This window comes from Mustela nigripes, chromosome 15 (assembly GCF_022355385.1).
Source record: "Mustela nigripes isolate SB6536 chromosome 15, MUSNIG.SB6536, whole genome shotgun sequence".
NCBI lineage: Eukaryota > Metazoa > Chordata > Mammalia > Carnivora > Mustelidae > Mustela > Mustela nigripes.
In genome coordinates this window covers 76,425,080-76,445,615 of record NC_081571.1, presented here as the reverse complement: position 1 = coordinate 76,445,615, position 20,536 = coordinate 76,425,080, and the positions used below count along the sequence as shown (strand labels likewise).

Sequence of the window (20,536 nt, the reverse complement as noted above, 5' to 3'; positions counted from 1 at the left end):
TAACTGACTGTGCCACCCAGGCACCCTAAATTGGGTATTTACATAAACACCTGAGTTAAAGAAATGAAGAAAGAACTTACGAGAATTTTAGCAGAGGTTCCAGGCCAGGTCCAGGGAATTCATTGAGAATTTCCATGGCTGTAACACAACCTACAGTTGGTATTCCTTCTGTATAATCACTTCCAAGCAAATAGGCCAAATTTATTAATTTGTTTCGGTCTAATCCTAGAAAAGTAAAAACATTTTATATTTTTTAAATTTTTATTAGAACACACCAAGCAAAATTCTGCCTCTGGGCCTTTACACTCTCCAGGCCCTTTGTCTGACATGCTCATCCCTAAGGATGTACAACACTCATTACCTCTTCTCCTTGGGCCCTAGCCCAAAAACAACCTATTAGTGAAGACTCTCCTGACCACAGCTCCATATACAACAGCACACACCCATCCTGTGACTGCAGGTCACCCTCTCCTGTTTCCCAGCTTTTTTTTCTACATGGATTATGTTTATTATTTCCTTTTCCTACTAGACTTGTATTCTCCCATTTCCCCACTGCCAAGAACGAGAACTGGCATACAGGAATCACACAATATGTATTTGTTAGATGAATGGGAAAAAAAAGAATCACTGCCAGAAACACCACCACGGGGCCATGGAGCTCGTGACTCCAGCAGGACTGACTCCGCCTGCCTCATCTCTCCACCACCTTTGGTTTACTCCAGAGATCTAGGATAACTGGTCAAAGTCTAAGCAGGTCAGGTAATTAATTCTTCAGGAAATCCCTACATATTTCTAGGGTTTTAATTTCTTAATTCTAATTTAAAAATCCTACTCCTCTCTAGAAACAAAAGATCACTTACATGAAAATGGTAGAGACCTACCATTTCCCAATTAATACATCAATGAGTTCCTTGGAAAGGAAAAAATTCATAATACAAATTCTAAAGGTAAATCTCATAAAGTAATCATACTCTGAAGTCTTACCCAGTTGGTTGTGAAAGTCCACATACTGGTAATACTCTACAAACTTGTTTTTATTAAAAAAGTTTTTATAGACATGCCGTGCTCCAAACAGCCAAATATCACTATCATCAGTGATTGTTCCAGAAGTCTGATCGGTCAGATCCAGGATGGCGCACTGTGCCTCTGCTTCCATGGGAGCTTCGATGTAGGGAATGCCAAACAGGCGAAGAAGTTCCTGGAGAGTCAGAGACACGCTGTGACCCCCGTGAAATGCGGGAAATGGGCCTTGACCAGAAATGGGAGCAGTGTTGCACACATTTCACTGAAGACATGCCGTTGGGGAATCAGATTAAGTAAAACCAGCAGTGGGAATTGCAAAAGGAGGCCTGGCGGGTACACCTACCTGGCTTTCCAGGAACATCTGCCCTGTCACAGTAGCAGCAATCCGTTCTTGCTGCTGTTTTTGTGCTTCCAGCGAATTCTGCTGTGTTAACAGGCTGCTTTCCAGAGTTTCCAGCTCCTCCTGCAAAATAAATTTCATCATTATATTAATGATCCAGTTGAACTCATTTGTTACAAAAAGCCTACATTTAGTCTGACTCAATTACCAAATAAGCGTTCCTCCTTATGAAATTTCCCACTTGGATTTCTGAGCAAGTCTGTAATATCTTCAAAGCTCCCTCACAAAATCACCCATGTTTTAGTTTAAACAAATTGAATTTAAGAAAACACTGAGTGAGGGACACCTGAGTGGCTCAGTCCATTAAGCATCATCTGCCTTCAGGTTAGGTCATGATCCCAGAGTCCTGGGGACTGGGCTCCCTGGGAGCCTGCTTCTCCCTCTGCCAGCTGCTCCCCCTGCGTATGCTTTCTCTTACTCACTCTCACTCAAATAAATAAAATCTTTAAAACACACACACACACACACACACACACACACACACAAAGAGTGAGATACCACTTCCCACCCACTAGAGCGACTAGAATCAAAAGGACAGATACAAATAAGCGTTGATGAGAATGTGAAAAATCGGAACCCTTATATACTATTCGTGGAAATAGTGCAGCCACTTTGGAAAACAGTCTGACAGGGACTCAAAAGGTTAAACACAGCTACCTGTAACCCAGTAATTCTATTCCTAGGTGTATACCAAAGAGAAATGAAGATATATTCCATCCCACAAAAACTTGTACATAGATGTTAATAGCAACATTATTCATAATAGTCAGAAAGTATAAACAACCCAAATGTCCATCAAATGATGACTGAATCAAATATGGTACCTATCCATACAATGGAATACTATTTGGCAATAAAAAGAAATAAAGGACTAACACATGCTACAACATGGATGGACTTGAAAACATTCTGCTAAGTGAAAGGAGCCAGAAAAAAGGCCACAGGTTGTATTATCCCATTTATATGAAATGTCCAGAAAAGACAAATCCATAGAAACAGAAAGAAGATGAGTCGTCAAAGAGGTGGAGAGGAAGGTACAGGGAGTGACTGCTAATGGGTTCCGGGCTTCTTTTTCAGGTGATGGAAATGTTCTAAGATTGCAATAGTTGTAGGACTCTATGAATTACACTAAAAGCTATCAATTGTAAAAAATAAAACATCAATTTCTATAGTCTTAAAAATATTAAATACTTGGGGATAAATCTGACAAAGGATGTATAAGATTTGTATAGTGAAAACTGCAAAATACTGAAAAAATTTTAAAAGGTCTGAATAAATCAGGCCATATCCTGTGTTCAAGGATCAGAAGATAGAGTGTTGCTAAGATTTAATTCTCCCCAAATCGATTTGTATCTTCAGTACAATCTCATCAAAACCTTGGGCATTTTTCATCCAAATTGAGAAACTAATTCTGAAATTCATATGGAAATGCAGAGGATTTATAAAAGTGAAACAACTTGGAGAAAAACGAAGTTGGAAGATTCATACTCCTATTGTCTTGTTTCAAGAGTTAACGTAAAACCACAACATGTAATGTGTTTTTTTTTAAAGATTTTATTTATTTATTTGACAGAGAGAGATCACGAGTAGGCAGAGAGTGAGGAGGAAGCAGACTCCCTGCTGAGCAGAGAACCCGATGCGGGACTCAATCCCAGGACCCTGAGATCATGACCTGAGCCGAAGGCAGCAGCTTAACCCACTGAGCCACGCAGGCGCCCCTGTAATGTGTTTTGAGTTGATTTTGGTGTATCATACACAACACCAAAGTTGCCTTTTTTCCTAGCACCGCTGTAAAGACTCTCCTTCCTCCATCCAACTGCCTTTCTAGCATTGTTGAAAATTTGTTCTCCATATATACATGGATCCATTTTTGTACTTTTATTATGTTCTATTGATCTATTTGTCTATCTTTATGCCAAGAGCAAACTGTCTTGATCACTGTTGTTTGCTTCCGCTGCAGGACTCTTGTTTTGTTCTCATGATCTATGTATCCATCCTTTAGTCAATATCATACTTTCCTAATTATTGTTATATTTATAGTAAATCTCGATATCAGGTATTATAAGTTCTCTAAATTTTTTCTTTTTCAAATTTGTTTTGACTACTCTAGCTTCCTTACTTTTCCATGTAAATTTTAGAATCAGCTTGTTAATATCTATCATTGGTTTTTTTATTGGAATTCCATGAATCTATGGATCAGTGTGGGGAGAACTGATATCTTAATAATATTATATCTTCCCACCCAAAACCACATCTATTTAGGTCCTCCCTGATTTCTAGCATCAGTGTTTTGTAGTTTTGAAATACAAATCTTTCACATACGTTGTAAGCCCTACATATAAGTATTTTATGCTTTAAGGTGGTATTGTATGTGGCTCTTTCTGTGGATTGAATTGAGTTCCCCAAAAATTTCTATGTTAAAACCCTAACCCCAAATGTGATTGCATCTGGAGATGGTGTCTTTAGGAAGTAATTAAGGTTAAATGAGGTCATAAGGGTGGAGCCCTAATCTAATAGGACTATAGCCTTATGAAAGAAAGATACCTCCTTCCTTTCCATCCTACCCTCTCCCCCTCTCCCCCCATCCCCGCCCCTCTCCCCAGCACCTGAGGACAGCAGGAGGGCAGCCATCTGCAAGCCAGAAAGCTCTCACCAGGAATCAAATTAGCCTGCACCTTGATCATAGACTTCCCAATCCCCATAATGATGAAAAAATAGCTAAGAAAAAAAAAAGCGTGCAAAAAGCTAATAAATGTTCAACCAGTAACTCCTTAAAGCTCAAAAGCTATTTAACTTGGCTCTTTTTTAGCAGTAGGTTAAGACTTGATCTCTTATTATTACCAAATTAATATCTTTCCATTCATTGAGTGAACTGTCTGTATCTTTTTCAGCTTCTTCACATGGCTCAGAATCACATCTTCCAGAACTGAGTCTTAGGAGGCCCTCAGAGTCACCAGTGGCTTCTTCCTTCTTAGTTCCTATCAGTTCTTCTTCATCTTGTCTGGAGGGAGATTTAGAAGCTTCATGTAATTCAGCTTGAAGTTCTTCATTACTAATTATACTCTGTACTTCGATGAAACTTCCTGTACCAAAATAACAAGGTCACTTTGTTTATAAATGAAACATTAAAATTATCCCAAAATCATTGAGAGCATTCCAAAGTATCCTGAAAAATGTTTTACCCCCAAAAGATCTGAATTTACTAGAAAACATGTAAGGGTAAAACATTACTATTAAATAAATTTAATAGAAATGCCTATAACTTCAAATTAAGACTTTTCCATCAAACTGGCACTACCTTTAAAGTTAGGAAACAAGCTTTCAAAGATTTGCATAAAAGCTTTATACAAATACAATAAATTAACTAATATTGTTTTGGAGTTCAAAAAGGAGAATTATCAGAGGATGTAAACAGTCATGTAGGTTGTTATATGTTCTCATGCTATTTCACTATGAACATAGCAAAGAATAAAGCAGTGAATTAGTGTAAAGGATCCGAATAAGTACTCGGGAGAAATAGCTCTTCTTTTCCACCTTCTTTCCCTCCTCTCCTGTGTCTTGTCTTTTCTTTTAAAAAAAAAAAATAATAAATAATTGATTCCCTTCTTTTGCTTCAGGTGGAGGAGCATGAATTTCAGGATGCAATCATGATGGACAGAGTGGGCTCGAGATCTGAGTGGGACTGGGGCCAAGGAGATAGCCAGGACCAAGGAGAACACCAATGGGATCAGGAGATGGTTACAAATTAAGAAAGAATAAGTAATAAGTCGATATATTAGGACAATGGTAGTAAGGCTTCTCAGTGTTAGGAAGGAAAATTGTAACAAAAGTGGAGGCTAAAAGGAAATCTGTGATGTCGGATTGGAATCAGTATCAGTACGAACTCAATAAATTTTTATATATGAAACATTTATACATAAATATATATTTGTAGAGAAGTAAATACAGGTGGGTGTGTGCACATGTTTGTGGGTATATACATAAATATACTTCCTGGCTCTGTCCCTGAGAGGGCCTGAAGCAACGACACCCCAGTACCAGTGAGCACACTCAGGGTCCAGATCTTGGTTTCTAAACATCATGCTCTATTCCAGGGAACTAGAGCTGGATCCAGGGACAGGGCAGGGTAGGGCAAGAATAAAATAAATCTGGAACATCTTGACCAGAAAGTAAAGAAATACTCAACATATAAGGGGGAATTGTCAAGTCCCAGAAGCCAGCCTGAAGAGGGGCCCCCACTGGCCAAAGCCAGGGAAATTCCAACCATAAAGTACAAAAAAAGCACCATAAATCACTAAATAAAATATGAATTCTTAAATCCACATGATATAAAAAAGTAGTAAACAGGGAAGAGGGGAAGAACTTCCTTAGAAGAGGATACAAACTGAAAAATATATAAGGAATAATAGAACTAGAAAACTGCCATTTGGCAACCATCATAGTGATCATTTATTTAGGTAAAAATCATCAATGAATGCTAAAATAAGTGGACAAAGGTTTGCTCAGGAACAACATATTTACACAGCCTTTCCATAAAATACTAATTACAAAGAGGAAAAGGTAACTTTAGAATGGAGAAACTCAGCAGACATCAGGAAAAAAGTTAGCTTGTGTGTGTGTACAAGCAATTCTTGTTATTCACAGCAGTGTGTTCTATAAAGTCACTGTGAACAATGAATCCACATATACATCCTTGTTCATAGAATAAATATATTCATAATCATAAATCCTACAAACAACCCATCCTGGTAAATTCTAACTTCTTTATCTTATAAAGGAACAAATGAGATTCAGGAGTGTTAAAGAGACTTGCCTGAGGCTGCCCACCAACAGGTGACAGAATTGGGATTCAAACCCCATCCAAATAACCTAAGCCAGAGTTTCTTGATCTAGTCCACACTGCTCTCTCCCATATTCACCTTCTGGTCACCTCTGTGGGATAGCTAAAACACAAGGCAGACACCTTGCTCAGCCTTAGCTGGGAGCAGTACTGGCAATTCAAACTTCTAGCCACTTTACTCAGGTCCAAGAATGACCACAAAGATCCTACTTCTGAGTATTGATTCTGGGGTTATAAATAAATTTCAATAAGTAGGCAATTTCACAAATAAGAATAATCTGAATAATGAGAATCTGAATAATTCTCTGAATTGACTATATAGAAGTCTGTATAATGGGGTGCCTGGGTGGCTCAGTGGGTTAAAGCCTCTGCCTTCGGCTCAGGACATGATCCCAGAGTCCTGGGATCAAGCCCCACATCAGAATCCCTGCTCTGCGGGGAACCTGTTTCCTCCTCTCTCTCTCTCTCTCTCTCTCTCTCTCTCTGCCTGCCCCTCTGCCTACTTATGATCTCTGTCTGCCAAATAAATAAATAAAATCTTTAAAAAGAAAAAAAAAGGGTCTATATAGATATAAATACACAGTAAACATGTACATGTACATAAATATGTATAAAGAGCTATGATAAAGAAAACGTGGTAAAATGCTAGCCATTGAAGTACTGGGTGAAGGAACCAGAATGTTCTATAATATTCTTTCAACTTTATTAAATTTGTAATTATTTCAAAACAAAAAGTTAAAAAAACCAGAAGACTCATTTTTACCTTTTCCAACTGATACTTCCCCCTTTTAAAAAAAAAAAACAACAACAAAGAACCAGCTATGTGTCCTTGGGAGAGTCATTTCACCTTTCTGGGCTCCTAGTTCACCGTTTGAACAAAAAGGGAACTAGACTACACTGCAGGATCTCCATTCCTGGAGATATGAAACTCTACAGGAAGTTCTGTATCTCTGGAAGAGCACAAGCACCTACCATCAGATTCACTTTCTTCAGAGTCTATTTCCATTGGCTCCATGGACTTTGGAACTGAAATTAAGTCCTGGTCTACAGAGTCCATTCTCTCATGTTCTTGGATGGTTTTCAGGAAATTTTCATGCTCTTTAGAAGTAAAGGATACTGCATTTTCCAAGTTACTTACTGCCTCTGAAGGGATACTTTGTGTATTACTCGTTTCTTGCAAACTGACAGTGTCAATGATTTCAGAAACGTGATTTTTTTCACCTTCTGTTTCATCATCAGTTGAAAGAACAGAGGAATCATATTTGCTGCCTGATGGACAAAGGTCCGGTTGTAGCTCAGGCTCTTTGGTGTATGTTTCATTCCTTGATACAGAACTTGAACTCATCGAAGGTACTGGTGTCAGTTCTCTCCCACTCTGGAGCCCAGGTGCATCGCCGTGCATCACCACTGTGCTTTCTGAAGGAATGGGGTCTTCTCTCCCCTTAACTGGAGATTCACAGCTTTTCTGAAAGGCTTCACTCACCACACGAATAAGTGACATTTCTTCTTTTGGAACACTAGATTCACTGCCTGGACAGAAGATGGGATGGGACAAACGAGCTGAGTCTGCCAGCCTCCTGCAGGTGTCAGGGCTGGTTTCATGAGCAGAGTTCACATGGGTCAGATGGGGTCCTGCTGGCAACAGCATTCCTTCTCCACCTCCTTCTTGAAGGCCTTCAACAGCTTCTTCGTGGCAACTGTTCCCAAGCAGTGTTTTCACTGCTGACCCTCCTATCTGCACGTCATTTCCAGCATGTGCTTCCATGTCTTCATCATCGTCAAGAACCTTCTGAATAGCTAAGAGAGTAAGCGGGGACACAGGTGCATTCTTCGCATCAGACTGCTTTTGATTCTCACTCTCCGGCTCCTCTTCCGAGCTGCTTCCCAGCATGGCAGCCTGCATAGCCAGGGAAGTTCTTGGAGAAGGAGGGGTAGCGGCAGGCTCCTTCTCTGGCTTCAGTGCCTCACATGGAGATGACTTCGTGTCAGACAACCAGCTGCGCATTTTGCTGGAAGAAGGAAGAGACTCTGAACCCACCTCTGCAACTTTCTTAGCTTGAATACCTTAAGAAAAATTAAAACATTTCTCATTATGTAGTTTTACAGTGAGACAACATACTTCTAGTGAGATGAATAAAAGAACACTGGTTCTCATGCAGGAAGTTATAAATTTTCCTTTAAATGGCACTAAGAGTTAATTTGTTATTTAATTTTAAAGTAGGTTTGTACATGAGCACTGAGTAATGTACAGAATTGTTGAATCATTATATTGTAAACTTGAAACTAATATATAACACTATATGTTAATTATACTGGGAGTAAATAAATAAATTTTAAATAAATAAGAAAAACAAAGAGGGTTGGTACAACAGCAGGTAACCCATTAATAGCTATATAGAGAGCTTTATTATTACATGAGTAGGGTGGTAGCTCCTAGAATTCAGAGACACAACCTATTTTTGGTTTTTAACCATTAGGTAAGTGATGGTACTAAATACCTCTTATTAAGATGTAATGTGAGGTATCTTCAGAGACTACTCTCCTGGACTCTACCTCCTTCAGAAAGCCCCCTTCTTCTTCATATTGCCTTTGGATTTGTCCTGACTGTTGCTGATTCATTTCCTTTTGGACATTTTCTATGTGCTGGTTTAGGTAGTTTTTTTTAAGCAAGCCTTTGAGCTGATATTGTGAAAAGTCATTAGACTCCTAAAATGAAATAAATGAAATTATTTTTTTGTATTAAATACAGATAATATTCCCACACAGATAACATTCCCAAAGGATGAAGGAACAAAGAGCAACTTATTTTTTTTCCACTGGAGACATTTTCGTATTATAACAGTAAAATCTGAAACTAGGAAAAAACTGTAGCTGCCTTATTAAAAAATAACCTTTAAAACAAAAAGACTTGGGCAAAAGAAATCATGGATAATGTTTGTGACTTAATCATTTACTCAAAAAACATTTATTAGGCAGTAATGCATACCGGCACTGTGACATTTTGATTGTAGCTTAATAAACAGACAACCTTCTGGAATGCAATATGCAAGTAAAGTGGGGCGCCTAGTGGTCCAGCCGGTTGAGTGTCCAGTTCTTCGTTTCAGCTCCGGTCATGATTTCATGGGTTGTGAAATCTAGACAAGCCCTCGGGGCAGGAAGTCTGCTGGAGGATTCTCTCCCTCTGCCCCTTCCCCCTGCTCATACTCTCCCACACGCACTCTCTAATAAATAAATACATCTTAAGAAAAATATATCCAATAGAAAGGAAAACAAAGCTCATTCACCTGCTAAAAGTAGTAGTAATTAATGGTATAGCATGATCAGGAGACAAGGCCTGACCCCAACTCTGCACACCATCTGCTCCAAGTTTCTGTGGCTGTAGAGCCAATAGCAGATGCTCCAAGTTGAAGAATTTACCACTCAATCCCCTATGGCCACTGTCTCGAAAGAGGAAGAGAGAAGGTGATGGTCCAACTGCATTTCTAGGTCTGCACCCAAAACAAAGAGACACCTAGAATTTTAAGTTAGATTAGACTCTATATTACTATTAGTAATCTTCAGACAAGGTATATTATGGGTTAAAAAAAAAAACTTTCATGAACTAACCTAAGAATTGAACCCCTAAGCATCCACTGAGCACTTACTATGTGAAAGATACTGAACTAGGTGCTGAAAATACAGAAGTGAGAAAAACAGGCACATCTGCATGCTAAGAACCATAGACATTACAGGGTGTTATGAGAACACAGAGCAGTTTTTTTTATTATAGTGTTTTTTTATTTTTTAAGACTTATTTATTTTGGAAAGAGAGAGAGAACACACACGCAAGGGAAGAATGAGAGGGAGAGAAAGAATCTCAAGCAGACTCCACGCTAAGCATGGAGCCTGAAGCAGGGGCTCAATCCCATGACCCCGAGATCATGACCGGAGCTGAAATCAAGAGTCAGAACCTTAACTGAATGAACCACCCAGGCATTCCAAGACCTGGTCTCAAGTGAAAGTCGAAAGACTTCTTTGAAGAAACGTGTAAGGTCAAACTTACAAATATATGATGCCTCTCAGGATCTCTGAGACACAAACGACGTTTAATCAAAACAGAGACCATGTAAGTAATACTTATCGATTTCCTTTTTTCTAATAAAAAATTTTGCTAAAGCTCTAAGCATGAGCACATTCTAAGCATTAATGTGCTGATGTATGTTTCACCTCTGGCATTGCTTCAAATAAGGTTCGTCTTCGCTTGGTAAATTCCTTCATGTCAGTCAAGATTTCGTGCTTTATTTCAAGAGGCAGGCTGCTGAAGTCTTCAGACTCAATATCTATGGCATGAGGATTATGAAAGAACTCTTCCTGCAAAGAGTAAAAACGTAACCATGAAATTTACATTGTGTACACTTACTCTATTTACCCTGATATTTACTACTGATGTAAGTTTATGGAATTTATGATCGTTCTACAAAATCTACAACAGACTAAACCCAGTTGCACATAATCTGCAACAAGTATCAGTGAACAGGCAGATTAGGGAAGAAAGCCATCCATCCACTGGCTCACTCAAAAGAAAAAATACCTATCAGACACCCCAAACGTGCCAGGCACTGTTCTAGATGCTAGGATATCGTGCCAGATCAAGTCCCTACTCTCAGGGGTAGAGTAAGACATAGAATAACCAAATAAATAAACAAATGAACAAGAAAATAAAGCAGGTTAATCTGATAAGAATAAAAAATGACGGTGAGCAGAGACTTGAAAGACACCAGCGAGACTGATCACGACATCCCAGGCTGCAGGAACAGCAAGTACCAGAGCCCTACGGTAGGGATGAGCCTTAGGAATTTGAAAAATATCTGTAATTCTCATAATGAGTTTTGTTTTGCTCTTAACCTATAATCAAAAGTGAAGACAAGTGAGAAATTCACAGGCATGAAAAAGGATAAACTGGGGTGCCTGGGTGGCTCAGTGGGTTAAAGCCTCTTGTCTTCGGCTCAGGTCGTGACCCCACGGTCCTGGGATCAAGCCCACATTGGGTTCTCTGCTCAGCGGGGAGCCTGCTTCCCCCTCTCTCTCTGCCTGCCTCTCTGCCTCCTTGTGATCTCTGTCTGTCAAATAAAATCTTAAAAAAAAAAAAAAAACAGAAAAAGGAAAAACCTTTTCTAAATTTTGACTAATTACTGAAAGTACTTTAAAACTCTTCATTAGTAATACAATTTGCTTTCCCGTAGGTAGGTATGTTGTATGTATATGGGCAAACCAGCCAGCACTTAGGACACTCATGCTCAGAACACCCCACGCTTTCACTATACGAAGGGAACACCTTAATGCTCCATCAGCCCTCTGAGGAAGGCATCATTATGATTTTTGTTTCACAAAAAAAGGAGGTAGGGATGGGAAATAAAGCTTAGAGAAATTAATTTGTCTAAGATCACATGGCTAGTGCACAGGAGAGTCCGTACTTAAAGGCAGGGCTTTCTGACCAAAATGTTCAGAGTCTTTACCATGTTCACAGTCTTTACCATGATTGCTGTCATTTTCTGAATTAATAATGCAGAACCTCTACAAGTTGAAGGATCTTGAGGTTGTAGCTCAAGTCTTTCTCCAGATGCACCAAATTAGGAACATAAAAAAACCAGTTAACTTGGGAATCAAAGAATATTATCCACTATTAAAAAACTTGAAAAAAAAACTCTAAAAACTTGTATATTATAGTACCACCTCAATTTGTACAAATGTCATTCATTAAAATATGTGTGGGGGTTGTTTTAGGACCGCAGGTTCTCTGACCCCTCTTTCCACCTAATCCCCTCCCCTTAATTAAGGGCTGGGCTCACTGACCAGCTTCTCACAGACAGAATGCGTAGGAAGGGGGGCTGTGCTACATCCGAAGCTGGCCGGAAAAGACTACAGGGTCCCGCTGGGCACCTGCTCTCGGGATGCCTGTCCATGGAACACAATACCATGCCCTGAGGGAGCCCAAGACACACGGAAAAGCCACAAGCAGGTGTTCTGACAACCAGTGCCAACCACCAGACGTGGGAGTAAGGAAGCCTTGGAGGGGACTCCAGCCCCAGCTACAACCGGCCTGCATTTACAAGGGAGCCGCGCAGGGACGACTGCCTCACTGAGCCCAACAATCCCCAGAACAGTAAGAGGATGATAACAACCATTTCCATGCCACCACGTGACACAGCAATGGGTAACTGGAACAGAAGCACAGACATACGTTTACATACATATGCATACATGTACTCCTGACATGCATACATGTACTAAAATACACACGTGGATATTCAACCATAAGGGGTGGGGGGAGAATGGGCTAATGCAGACGAAAATGTTACTTGAAGTTATTTATAGGTGGTACGTTTTCTGAATTTTTATAGAAGTACATATTACTATTTATACTTACTTATTGTTTGTTTCGTTGGTTGGTTGTAAAAGATGGCTTGTTCTGGATGTCTAGACACACACAAATGCAAATGCCATACACATGTGGATGGGTCCCTGGGTATTCGTACAGATATACACATGCACACACATACACACACAGCACAATAAAGAAGGAAAGAAGGTGTGTGTCTGTATTTTACCAGGAACTTTATACCACATTTATTCATTTTCATGTTGTTCATTTCAAATAACAATATACTCTGAATTCAAAAATTACGTTAAGTACCTGTAATGCCTGTTTTTGACTCATTCTTTCTTGCCATTCTCTTTCATCTTCTTCTTCTGAACTGAAAGTCAAGCATATATTTACAGTATCTATGACTTAATGACAACTTATAAAAAATATCTCTGGAGGCAAGGGGCCACTAGTTCTAGGGGCTACGATGGTGAATCAGATGTTATGAAACACACCCTCATTATTCCCACAGTTGGGAGGGGAGCTGTGCCAGGGAGCGATTACAATATGTTCTGATGACATCCATCACAAGGGGGCATCAGCATGCTCAAAAGTAGAGTAAGGGGAGTCACCCCTCTCTAATCGGGGTGCAGGGGGAGGTCTGTAAAGTTTCTTGGAATCTCTGGCAATTGCACTGCTTGGACTTAGCTGCAAATAAGAGGTCTAGTTGTAGGGTCTGAGGAACGTTCATGGAGACAAGTGTTCCAAGCAGAAACAGTGTGTTCCATAAACATCTGGAAACAAGGGAAAGAAAGCCTGCCTGGAGATGGCATAAAGAGGGCCTGATAATGACAAACAGAGGGCTTGGTAAGGTTGGAGAAGCATGTGAGTAAGGGGCTAAAATTCTATCCTAAAGAAGTTAGAAGCTAGGAAGTATTTCAAGCTCTGAAATGACATGATCAGGTTTGGGTTTTAGCAGATTCTGCACCACAAAGCAGAGACTGAACTTGGTGAGTAGGAGTTCCAGCAAAAGGGGAAGAGCAAAGACAAAGACAGAGAAAGAAGTGTGTAAGCCTTTCTGGTACTTCAAGGTAGCAATGAAAAGAAACAGAACCGGCCTGATTCCGAAGCCACTTGGTGTCTCAGGAGCCCCTGGGAAAGGAATGTGGGCAAGTGGGGGCACAGACACACTGCCAGGCCCCGCCTACGTTTCAGCCACAGACACACTGCCGGGCCCCGCCTGCGTTTCAGCCACAGAAGCAGCTGAGAGTGAACAGCGAACTAGAGAAGAGTCCACAGAGGAGCCTGGGAAAGAGCAGCCAGAGAGGGTCCCAGACAGCCAGACAGCAGGATAATGCAGGTGCCGAGTCACGTGCAGCTAAAAAGTACAGTAAGCTGACGCCTGCCGAGTGTCTACTGGATTTAGCAAGGAGGAAGTTGTGTGTGGTCTCGCCATGTGCTGGTGAGAGACAGAAGACACAGGCTAAGAAACAGGCAGAGACAGCGTGTGTAAGCAGTGGGGAGGAACGTGAAAATCCATTCGCTTCAGGAATCACACACGAATGTGCTACCACAGGGCCTGCAGATGAAGAGACAAAGGAGCAGAAACTACCAAAACACAAGGACAAGGGAGTTACAAAACAATTTAGTGTTTGAAAAACACTCTAAAAGGTGTCGAGAATACATTTGCAGATGCATTAATTCCCACATGCCTTATCATGTAGCTAAAAACACAAAGGTCTGAATCTGTCTGAAAACACAGACAATTACTATTTTTAAATAGTTAAACGTTTACCTGTTTTTTTCTTCCTTTTGTAAAGGTGGCAAAACATAGATGTCATCTTCTCTCTGAACTTGAGTAAGACTGGGGAGCGCTTCACCTCTGAAAAGCACACACAGGGGTAAGCAGAGGTGATGGGAATCAGGACGCTGAGTGAGGAAGACTCCCCTACTCATTACACAAGCCTGCTGAGGGGGTGAGAAGGGGAAAAACACGGGGCTCTAACAGGTTTCTCCCTGCCGCCTGGGCTGCCCAGGCCGCTGCTGTGGGAAGCCAGTGAGGGCTCGAGAGAAACCGGAAGCTCACTGCGGCTCCGCGCACCTCAGCCAGGGCCTCAACTGCAGGCAGGGAGATCCGCCTTACAAAAGTACAGTGTGGGCAATGCAACACTATGGCTTTTCTCTCTCCGTATCGAAGCTGACTCTCACCGAACAGGGAATTTGCACAACTTCCAAGAACTGGGTCAAATGGACAGCCCCTTACCCCTCTGATTTCACTGTGTTTTTTGCAGAGTTAAAATCAGGGAAAGGGAACCACAAGAACCCAAGGCAAAAGTTAAAAGCGTTTAATCTTTAAAATGAATGGAATTTGCCTCTTGCCTTTTGCTTTTCAAGGCAGTTTTGATAGCCTGCCTTTTCAAAAATGTTTTCAAAAGCTTCTCTGTAGTTTTTCTGGAGTCAGTGGCTGCCAAATCCTTTCTGTGCCTTCTCTTAGCCTGTGAAAACAAAGGACACAGGATTCTGTTTCAGGGTATTAGTATATTAAAAACATTTCTGTGACTTTTTTCCATAGCATTTGGTTGGTCTGAGTTTTCAGGCTACGACTGCTTTAGTATTTCCTCCCAACTGTCACATCAGTGAGTATGTGCAGGTTTCTGCTATGCAAAGAACATGGAATCTCCATCTGCCTACTACTAAATGGACGGGCTAGGACACGGTATTTGACAAACTATTAATTTATTTTCAGTTTCTTTTAAATAGACTTTCATGTCCCCAAGAAGCCTATAACTTAATAATATGTAATTGAGTAAATGTTTCTTAAAAGGGATTATTAATGTATTCTTTAAAATTGTCACTACTGTGCCAAAACCAATTTCTGATATTGGTCTTTATAAAAGTACATTAGTTGGGGCACCTGGGTGGCTCAGTCAGTTAAGCATCCGATTCTTGACTTCAGCTCAGGTCATGATTTCATGGGTTATGGGATCAAGCCCTATGTCGGGCTCCATGCTTGGCGGGGAGTCTGCTTGAAAATCTCTTTCCCTCTGCCTCTGCCCCTCCCCCTGCTCTTTCTCTAGCTCTCTCTCTCCCACAAAACATAAAAATAAAAATAACAGAATACATTACTTACATGTCACTATGTCCCTCGACATTTAAGATTATATCATAAGAAATTCTCAAATGTATTAGAAGTGTCTTGTAAGAAATGTCCATGTAGGAAAAAATCAAACACTCTCCATGCTGATGGTAGAATATAAGGAAGAAATACCAAAACATTCTTTTCCTTTTTTTAAAAATTAAGATATAACTGACCTATAACACTGTGTACAAGTTAAGGTGTACAACGTGTTGATTTGGTGCATTTACATATCACAAAATGACTACTACAATCCTGTTAGCTAACACCTTTTAGGTGGGGCTGGGGAAGTGGGGAGATGTTGCTTCCTTGTTAATAAATGAATTCTGGAGTTCTTTTTTCCTGTCTATTCCTTCCAAGGAGTACCTGATAGAATGTGCCTTTGATAACTTAAAACAGCAACAGGCAAGTCTAGACCTCTTCCTGAGGGAACAAATGTCCCCAAGCATTTACCGATCCTTACTTTTACCTACATCCTCACTTAGTTAGTCAATGTCTATCTGGGACTATGAAGTGATGGGGTGGCATTTTCAACACGTAACAGTCCTACAACCAAATGGGTGCTGTCACTTGGAGGGAGTACACAATTACTCCAAAGTTCACAACTTTGTTCCAACACTGTTTTAACCTACTTTCAGAATAAAGAAACTCAATGTTACTCTTTTATATCCTGGCCATTTTCCTTCCTCAATAATCCACATTAGTCACATCTAGCACCACATAAAATCTAATTACTCTTTAAACACTGAGGACCCGCGATCTCAGATTCAAGGAGGCGTGCTCTCCAACAGGCTATCATGCTCGGGAGCATAGCTGAAAAATACATAGGACACCTGAGAAGATACTCTACGAGGAAAACTCGAACTTCTAAGAATTTTAGTAGGTTTTTTTTTTAAGATTTTATTTATTAGAGAGAGAAAGAGAGAGAAAATTTCAGTAGTTCTATTAAAAGCTGAATTGTATCAGAACGCCTAGGTGGCTCAGTCGGTTAAGCTGCTGCCTTTGGCTCAGGTCACAATCCCAGGGTCCTGGGATGGAGTCCCGCATTGGGCTCCTTGCTTGGCAGGAAACCTGCTTCTCTCTCCACCTCTGCCTGCCACTCTGCCTGCTTATGCGCATGCGCGCTCGCTCTCTCTCTCTCTCTCTCTCTCTCGCTCTGACAAATAAATAAATAAAATCTTTAAAAAAAATAATAAAAATAAAAGCTGAATTGTATCATTGCACCCAGGACGTAGTCTCAAAAATAATCCTTTTTTTAAAGGAAAAAGTGTGACTGTTCAAGATAAACTTTAAAAAAGCTGAAATTTAGTTGGATATATGTCAAAATAAGTCTTGGCTTCAAAAATTCTAAAGAGAAAATTAAAATTCTACATGAAGTTTTCCTTCCTTTTAATAACACAGAAAGAAAAATAAACAAACAAACGTGATTCTTACCAAGGTTTGTTTCTTCAACAGCGGAGCATCCCCATCAAACACAAAAATAGGACGAATTCGAAAAAATAAGAGTTTGCAGAGCCGATGAAACAAAGTGAGAAGATGGGCGTTTTCTATTGAGTTTCCATGGCGATCCCGGACTCCTCTTAGTGCCTGGTTTAACCAAATGCTGATATCTGGTAGAATTGTTAAAGGAAACTATTTTGGCATTTCTTCCCTCATCATCATGATTTCAACTTCCCAAAAACTGATATCATCTAAACATTAAAACTAAGTCCTCATCACAGTTCATGTGGAATTGGAAAAATGTTAAGCCCTGACGGAATCTGCCTAAAATCCATTAACGTTATTTGAATCCCTGTAACTACTTCACAGACTACGGCGTTACATCAACAGATGTGTCCTTTAAAAAATCGAATTGCAGGGGTGCCTGGGTGGCTCAGTGGGTTAAGCCTCTGCCTTCAGCTCGGGTCATGATCCCAGGGTCCTGGGATCGAGCCCAGCATTGGGCTATCTGCTCAGCGGGGAGCCTGCTTCCCCTCCTCTCTCTCTGCCTGTCTTTCTACCTACTTGTGATCTCTGTCTGTCAAATAAATAAATAAAATATTATATATATATATATATATATATATATATATATAAAATCTTTAAATAAAAATAAAAAATCTAATTGCAAGCAGTTGCTTCTTTAAAAAAAAAACTAATACGTCCTACAGAATTTTAGCAAATTATCACAACTCTCTGGAAACTAGTTTGGCAATTCATAGAAAAAAAAAAATGTAAAAACCAGCATTCTATTTTACTATTTCTATCTCCAGACAATTATCAGAAAATCATCACCAATTTACAAAAAAAGTTACTTCTAAGAATGTTTGCCGTGATGAAAATATGAGAAACGATGTAAAAGTTTTCCAACAGGTCTTTACTTAAACTAAATTGTGATATACCAATTTGCTGGAATATCAAATAGCCCTCATAAAAGGAAGCTACAGAATCATCTATAGTGATAAGAAAGACAGTCACAAAATATTAAAGGGACAAAAAACAGGTTACAAAACTATGGAATGCATAATTACGTTTTATAACATGTGATATGTTAAATACAAAAAACTAGAAGTTCAGATGCCAAAATATTAACTAACAGTTAGCTCTTCTGTAATTATAAGGAATTGATGTTTCCTTGGAGCTTCCTTATATTTAACTTTTGTAAAAAGTGCTTCTTACCAAATTATTTCATATTTGTCCATAAGAGGAACGTGGCGACACTGGTTCTCCCGCTCTCAGTCTCTTCGTCCCCTCCTCTAACTCACCACTCAAGCGCGACTTCAGCGGAGTTCTCCTGCAGGCCCTCCCCAGCTCCTGCTGTACTGGCTCCCCAGGCTACCTGAGCACCCCACCCCACACCTTCCCCATGTGTGCGGGCTGCCCCCCGCGGCTCCGTCCTGAGTCCCAGACTAGATGGCCTAGACTGTATAAATAAACAAGGCACTCACCTATAGATGGGTTAAAAAAATATATTTTAGGGATCCAAGAGTAAGTTATGAACCTAGTATATAATGGATAATTTCTTAACAAATAAGGCCAAAAATGGGATATAGATCAGATATTTGAATTCGAATTCCCATGAAAACGAAACAAAGCAAAACCAATTATAAAACAGCAATCAAGTATTTTTACATATATATTTATACAGATAAATACATATGAGATTGTAATTATCACAGGAAAATCTTTGACATCCTCTTTAAATGATTTGTTCTTTCAGAAAAACTTAATAACCTCATGAAAATTACTTCCCGTCCCAAAAGAGCTCCTGAGTCATCTAAAAATAGATAACCTAAATTTTAAATTAAATGCTTTAATTTCCTCACTTTGGACAACTTCCTAAAAAATCAGAATGCTGAACTTCACGCATCACCTTAAAGATTTTTACAAATTACTCATTCTTCATCGGGGTTACAACATAAAATGCCTAAGTCTTTGCTGAGGTCTGAAGGGCTGCTGTTCCTGAACACTGGGCTTGCTCCTTCACGTACTGGTCCATAAAGAAAATCTTTAGAAAGCCGGGATTTGAAGAACCACTAGAGGGCAGCAATAGCACACGTGCCCCGCCCCCCCCCCCACACACACACACTTTTCCTCTCCCTACACAAGGTATCACGCATAAAAACTTTCAACCAAGCCAAAACTCATTATAGATGCATTTCAAGATTATTCACACCGAAGAAAATGCCACCACCATGTACACTTTCTTTGAAAAATTACCAGTGTCCCATTATGTATAAGTCGTCTCCATAGCAAACAATGGTTCCTCTCTCAGTGGCTCCCTGCGCAGAAACCCCACCTAGTCTTAAAGTGCATTTACCACCAGCAGCAGTTACCTGCACGACCCTCTTCCCCACCTCGCTCAGAACTCCTCGGCCCTCAGGTGCGCACGCAGGGAACTGGCCTAAGCTACCACCCGCTTCCAGAACTGCCACTCAGAAAGGAGGAGGAGGAGATGGAGGAGGAGAAGGTTTAATGAATAAAAAATGACCAAATTTCAGAGACAGTATTCACACATTTTGATAAAGGAGAAAAACATTTCATTCCGAAAACACTAAACCAACCAGACGCAGACACAAATGACAGTCCTTTAAAAGTCCATCCCAGGGGCGCCTGGGTGGCTCAGTGGTTTGGGCTGCTGCCTTCGGCTCGGGTCATGATCTCAGGGTCCTGGGATCGAGCCCCGCATCGGGCTCTCTGCTCAGCAGGGAGCCTGCTCCCCCCCCCCCTCTGCCTGCCTCTCTGCCTGCTTGTGATCTCTGTCTGTCAAATAAAAGTCCGTCCCAGAGGCTGGGAGGAAACAAAACGAAACACTGTGGACCTTCTGAAATCTTCCCGGTGTGGTACAGCAGTTTCCTATTCCAAAACTCACAATAAAAAAAAAATTAATAAATGAGTTACTTTTTAAAAAGAGAAAAGGTCGAACACCTGCCCACGCCATCCTCCCAACGAACGCGAGCGGCGCAGGCCTCGGGGCCGCGGGCAGAACGGCCGCTGGGGGTCCGCCTGGCCTTCCCCGAGCTGACCTCCCGGGAGGGAGGACACCTGCAGGCTGGGCGGCGTCAACCGAGCTCCTTTTCCGTACATGACTCCTTTATTCCTCACACCAACCCCGTGCGTAGCGACGACGATCGCCCCCACTTTGCCGACGAGGGAACGAAAGCACAGAGCGGCGTAAAACGCTGCCCCTCGGGGACCAACCGCGGGGACTCCGGCCCAGCGCGGCGTGACCGCAAGCGGGGACCGGCAGACACTCCGAGAGCGACGACGCCGGGAAGGGGGGAAGGGGCTGCTCCTACCACCCCGAGGGGGACT

General features: G+C 40.8%; 1 protein-coding gene across 3 annotated transcripts in view; it reads right to left on the bottom strand.

Moving 5' to 3' along the window:
- The window catches only part of ERCC5 (ERCC excision repair 5, endonuclease), a 30,022-nt gene that overhangs the window by 8,111 nt on the left and 1,375 nt on the right, over window positions 1-20,536 (bottom strand). For all 3 annotated transcript variants that reach the window (XM_059377604.1, XM_059377606.1, XM_059377605.1), the window contains exons 2-12: window positions 17,177-17,352; window positions 14,986-15,101; window positions 14,402-14,488; window positions 12,937-12,997; window positions 10,470-10,613; window positions 8,762-8,969; window positions 7,236-8,327; window positions 4,265-4,506; window positions 1,367-1,486; window positions 985-1,198; window positions 81-225 (exon numbers count right to left, since the gene is read on the bottom strand). In XM_059377604.1, the coding sequence (XP_059233587.1) occupies window positions 81-225; window positions 985-1,198; window positions 1,367-1,486; window positions 4,265-4,506; window positions 7,236-8,327; window positions 8,762-8,969; window positions 10,470-10,613; window positions 12,937-12,997; window positions 14,402-14,488; window positions 14,986-15,101; window positions 17,177-17,352 (2,605 nt within the window). The remainder of the gene's footprint in view (window positions 1-80; window positions 226-984; window positions 1,199-1,366; window positions 1,487-4,264; window positions 4,507-7,235; window positions 8,328-8,761; window positions 8,970-10,469; window positions 10,614-12,936; window positions 12,998-14,401; window positions 14,489-14,985; window positions 15,102-17,176; window positions 17,353-20,536) is intronic.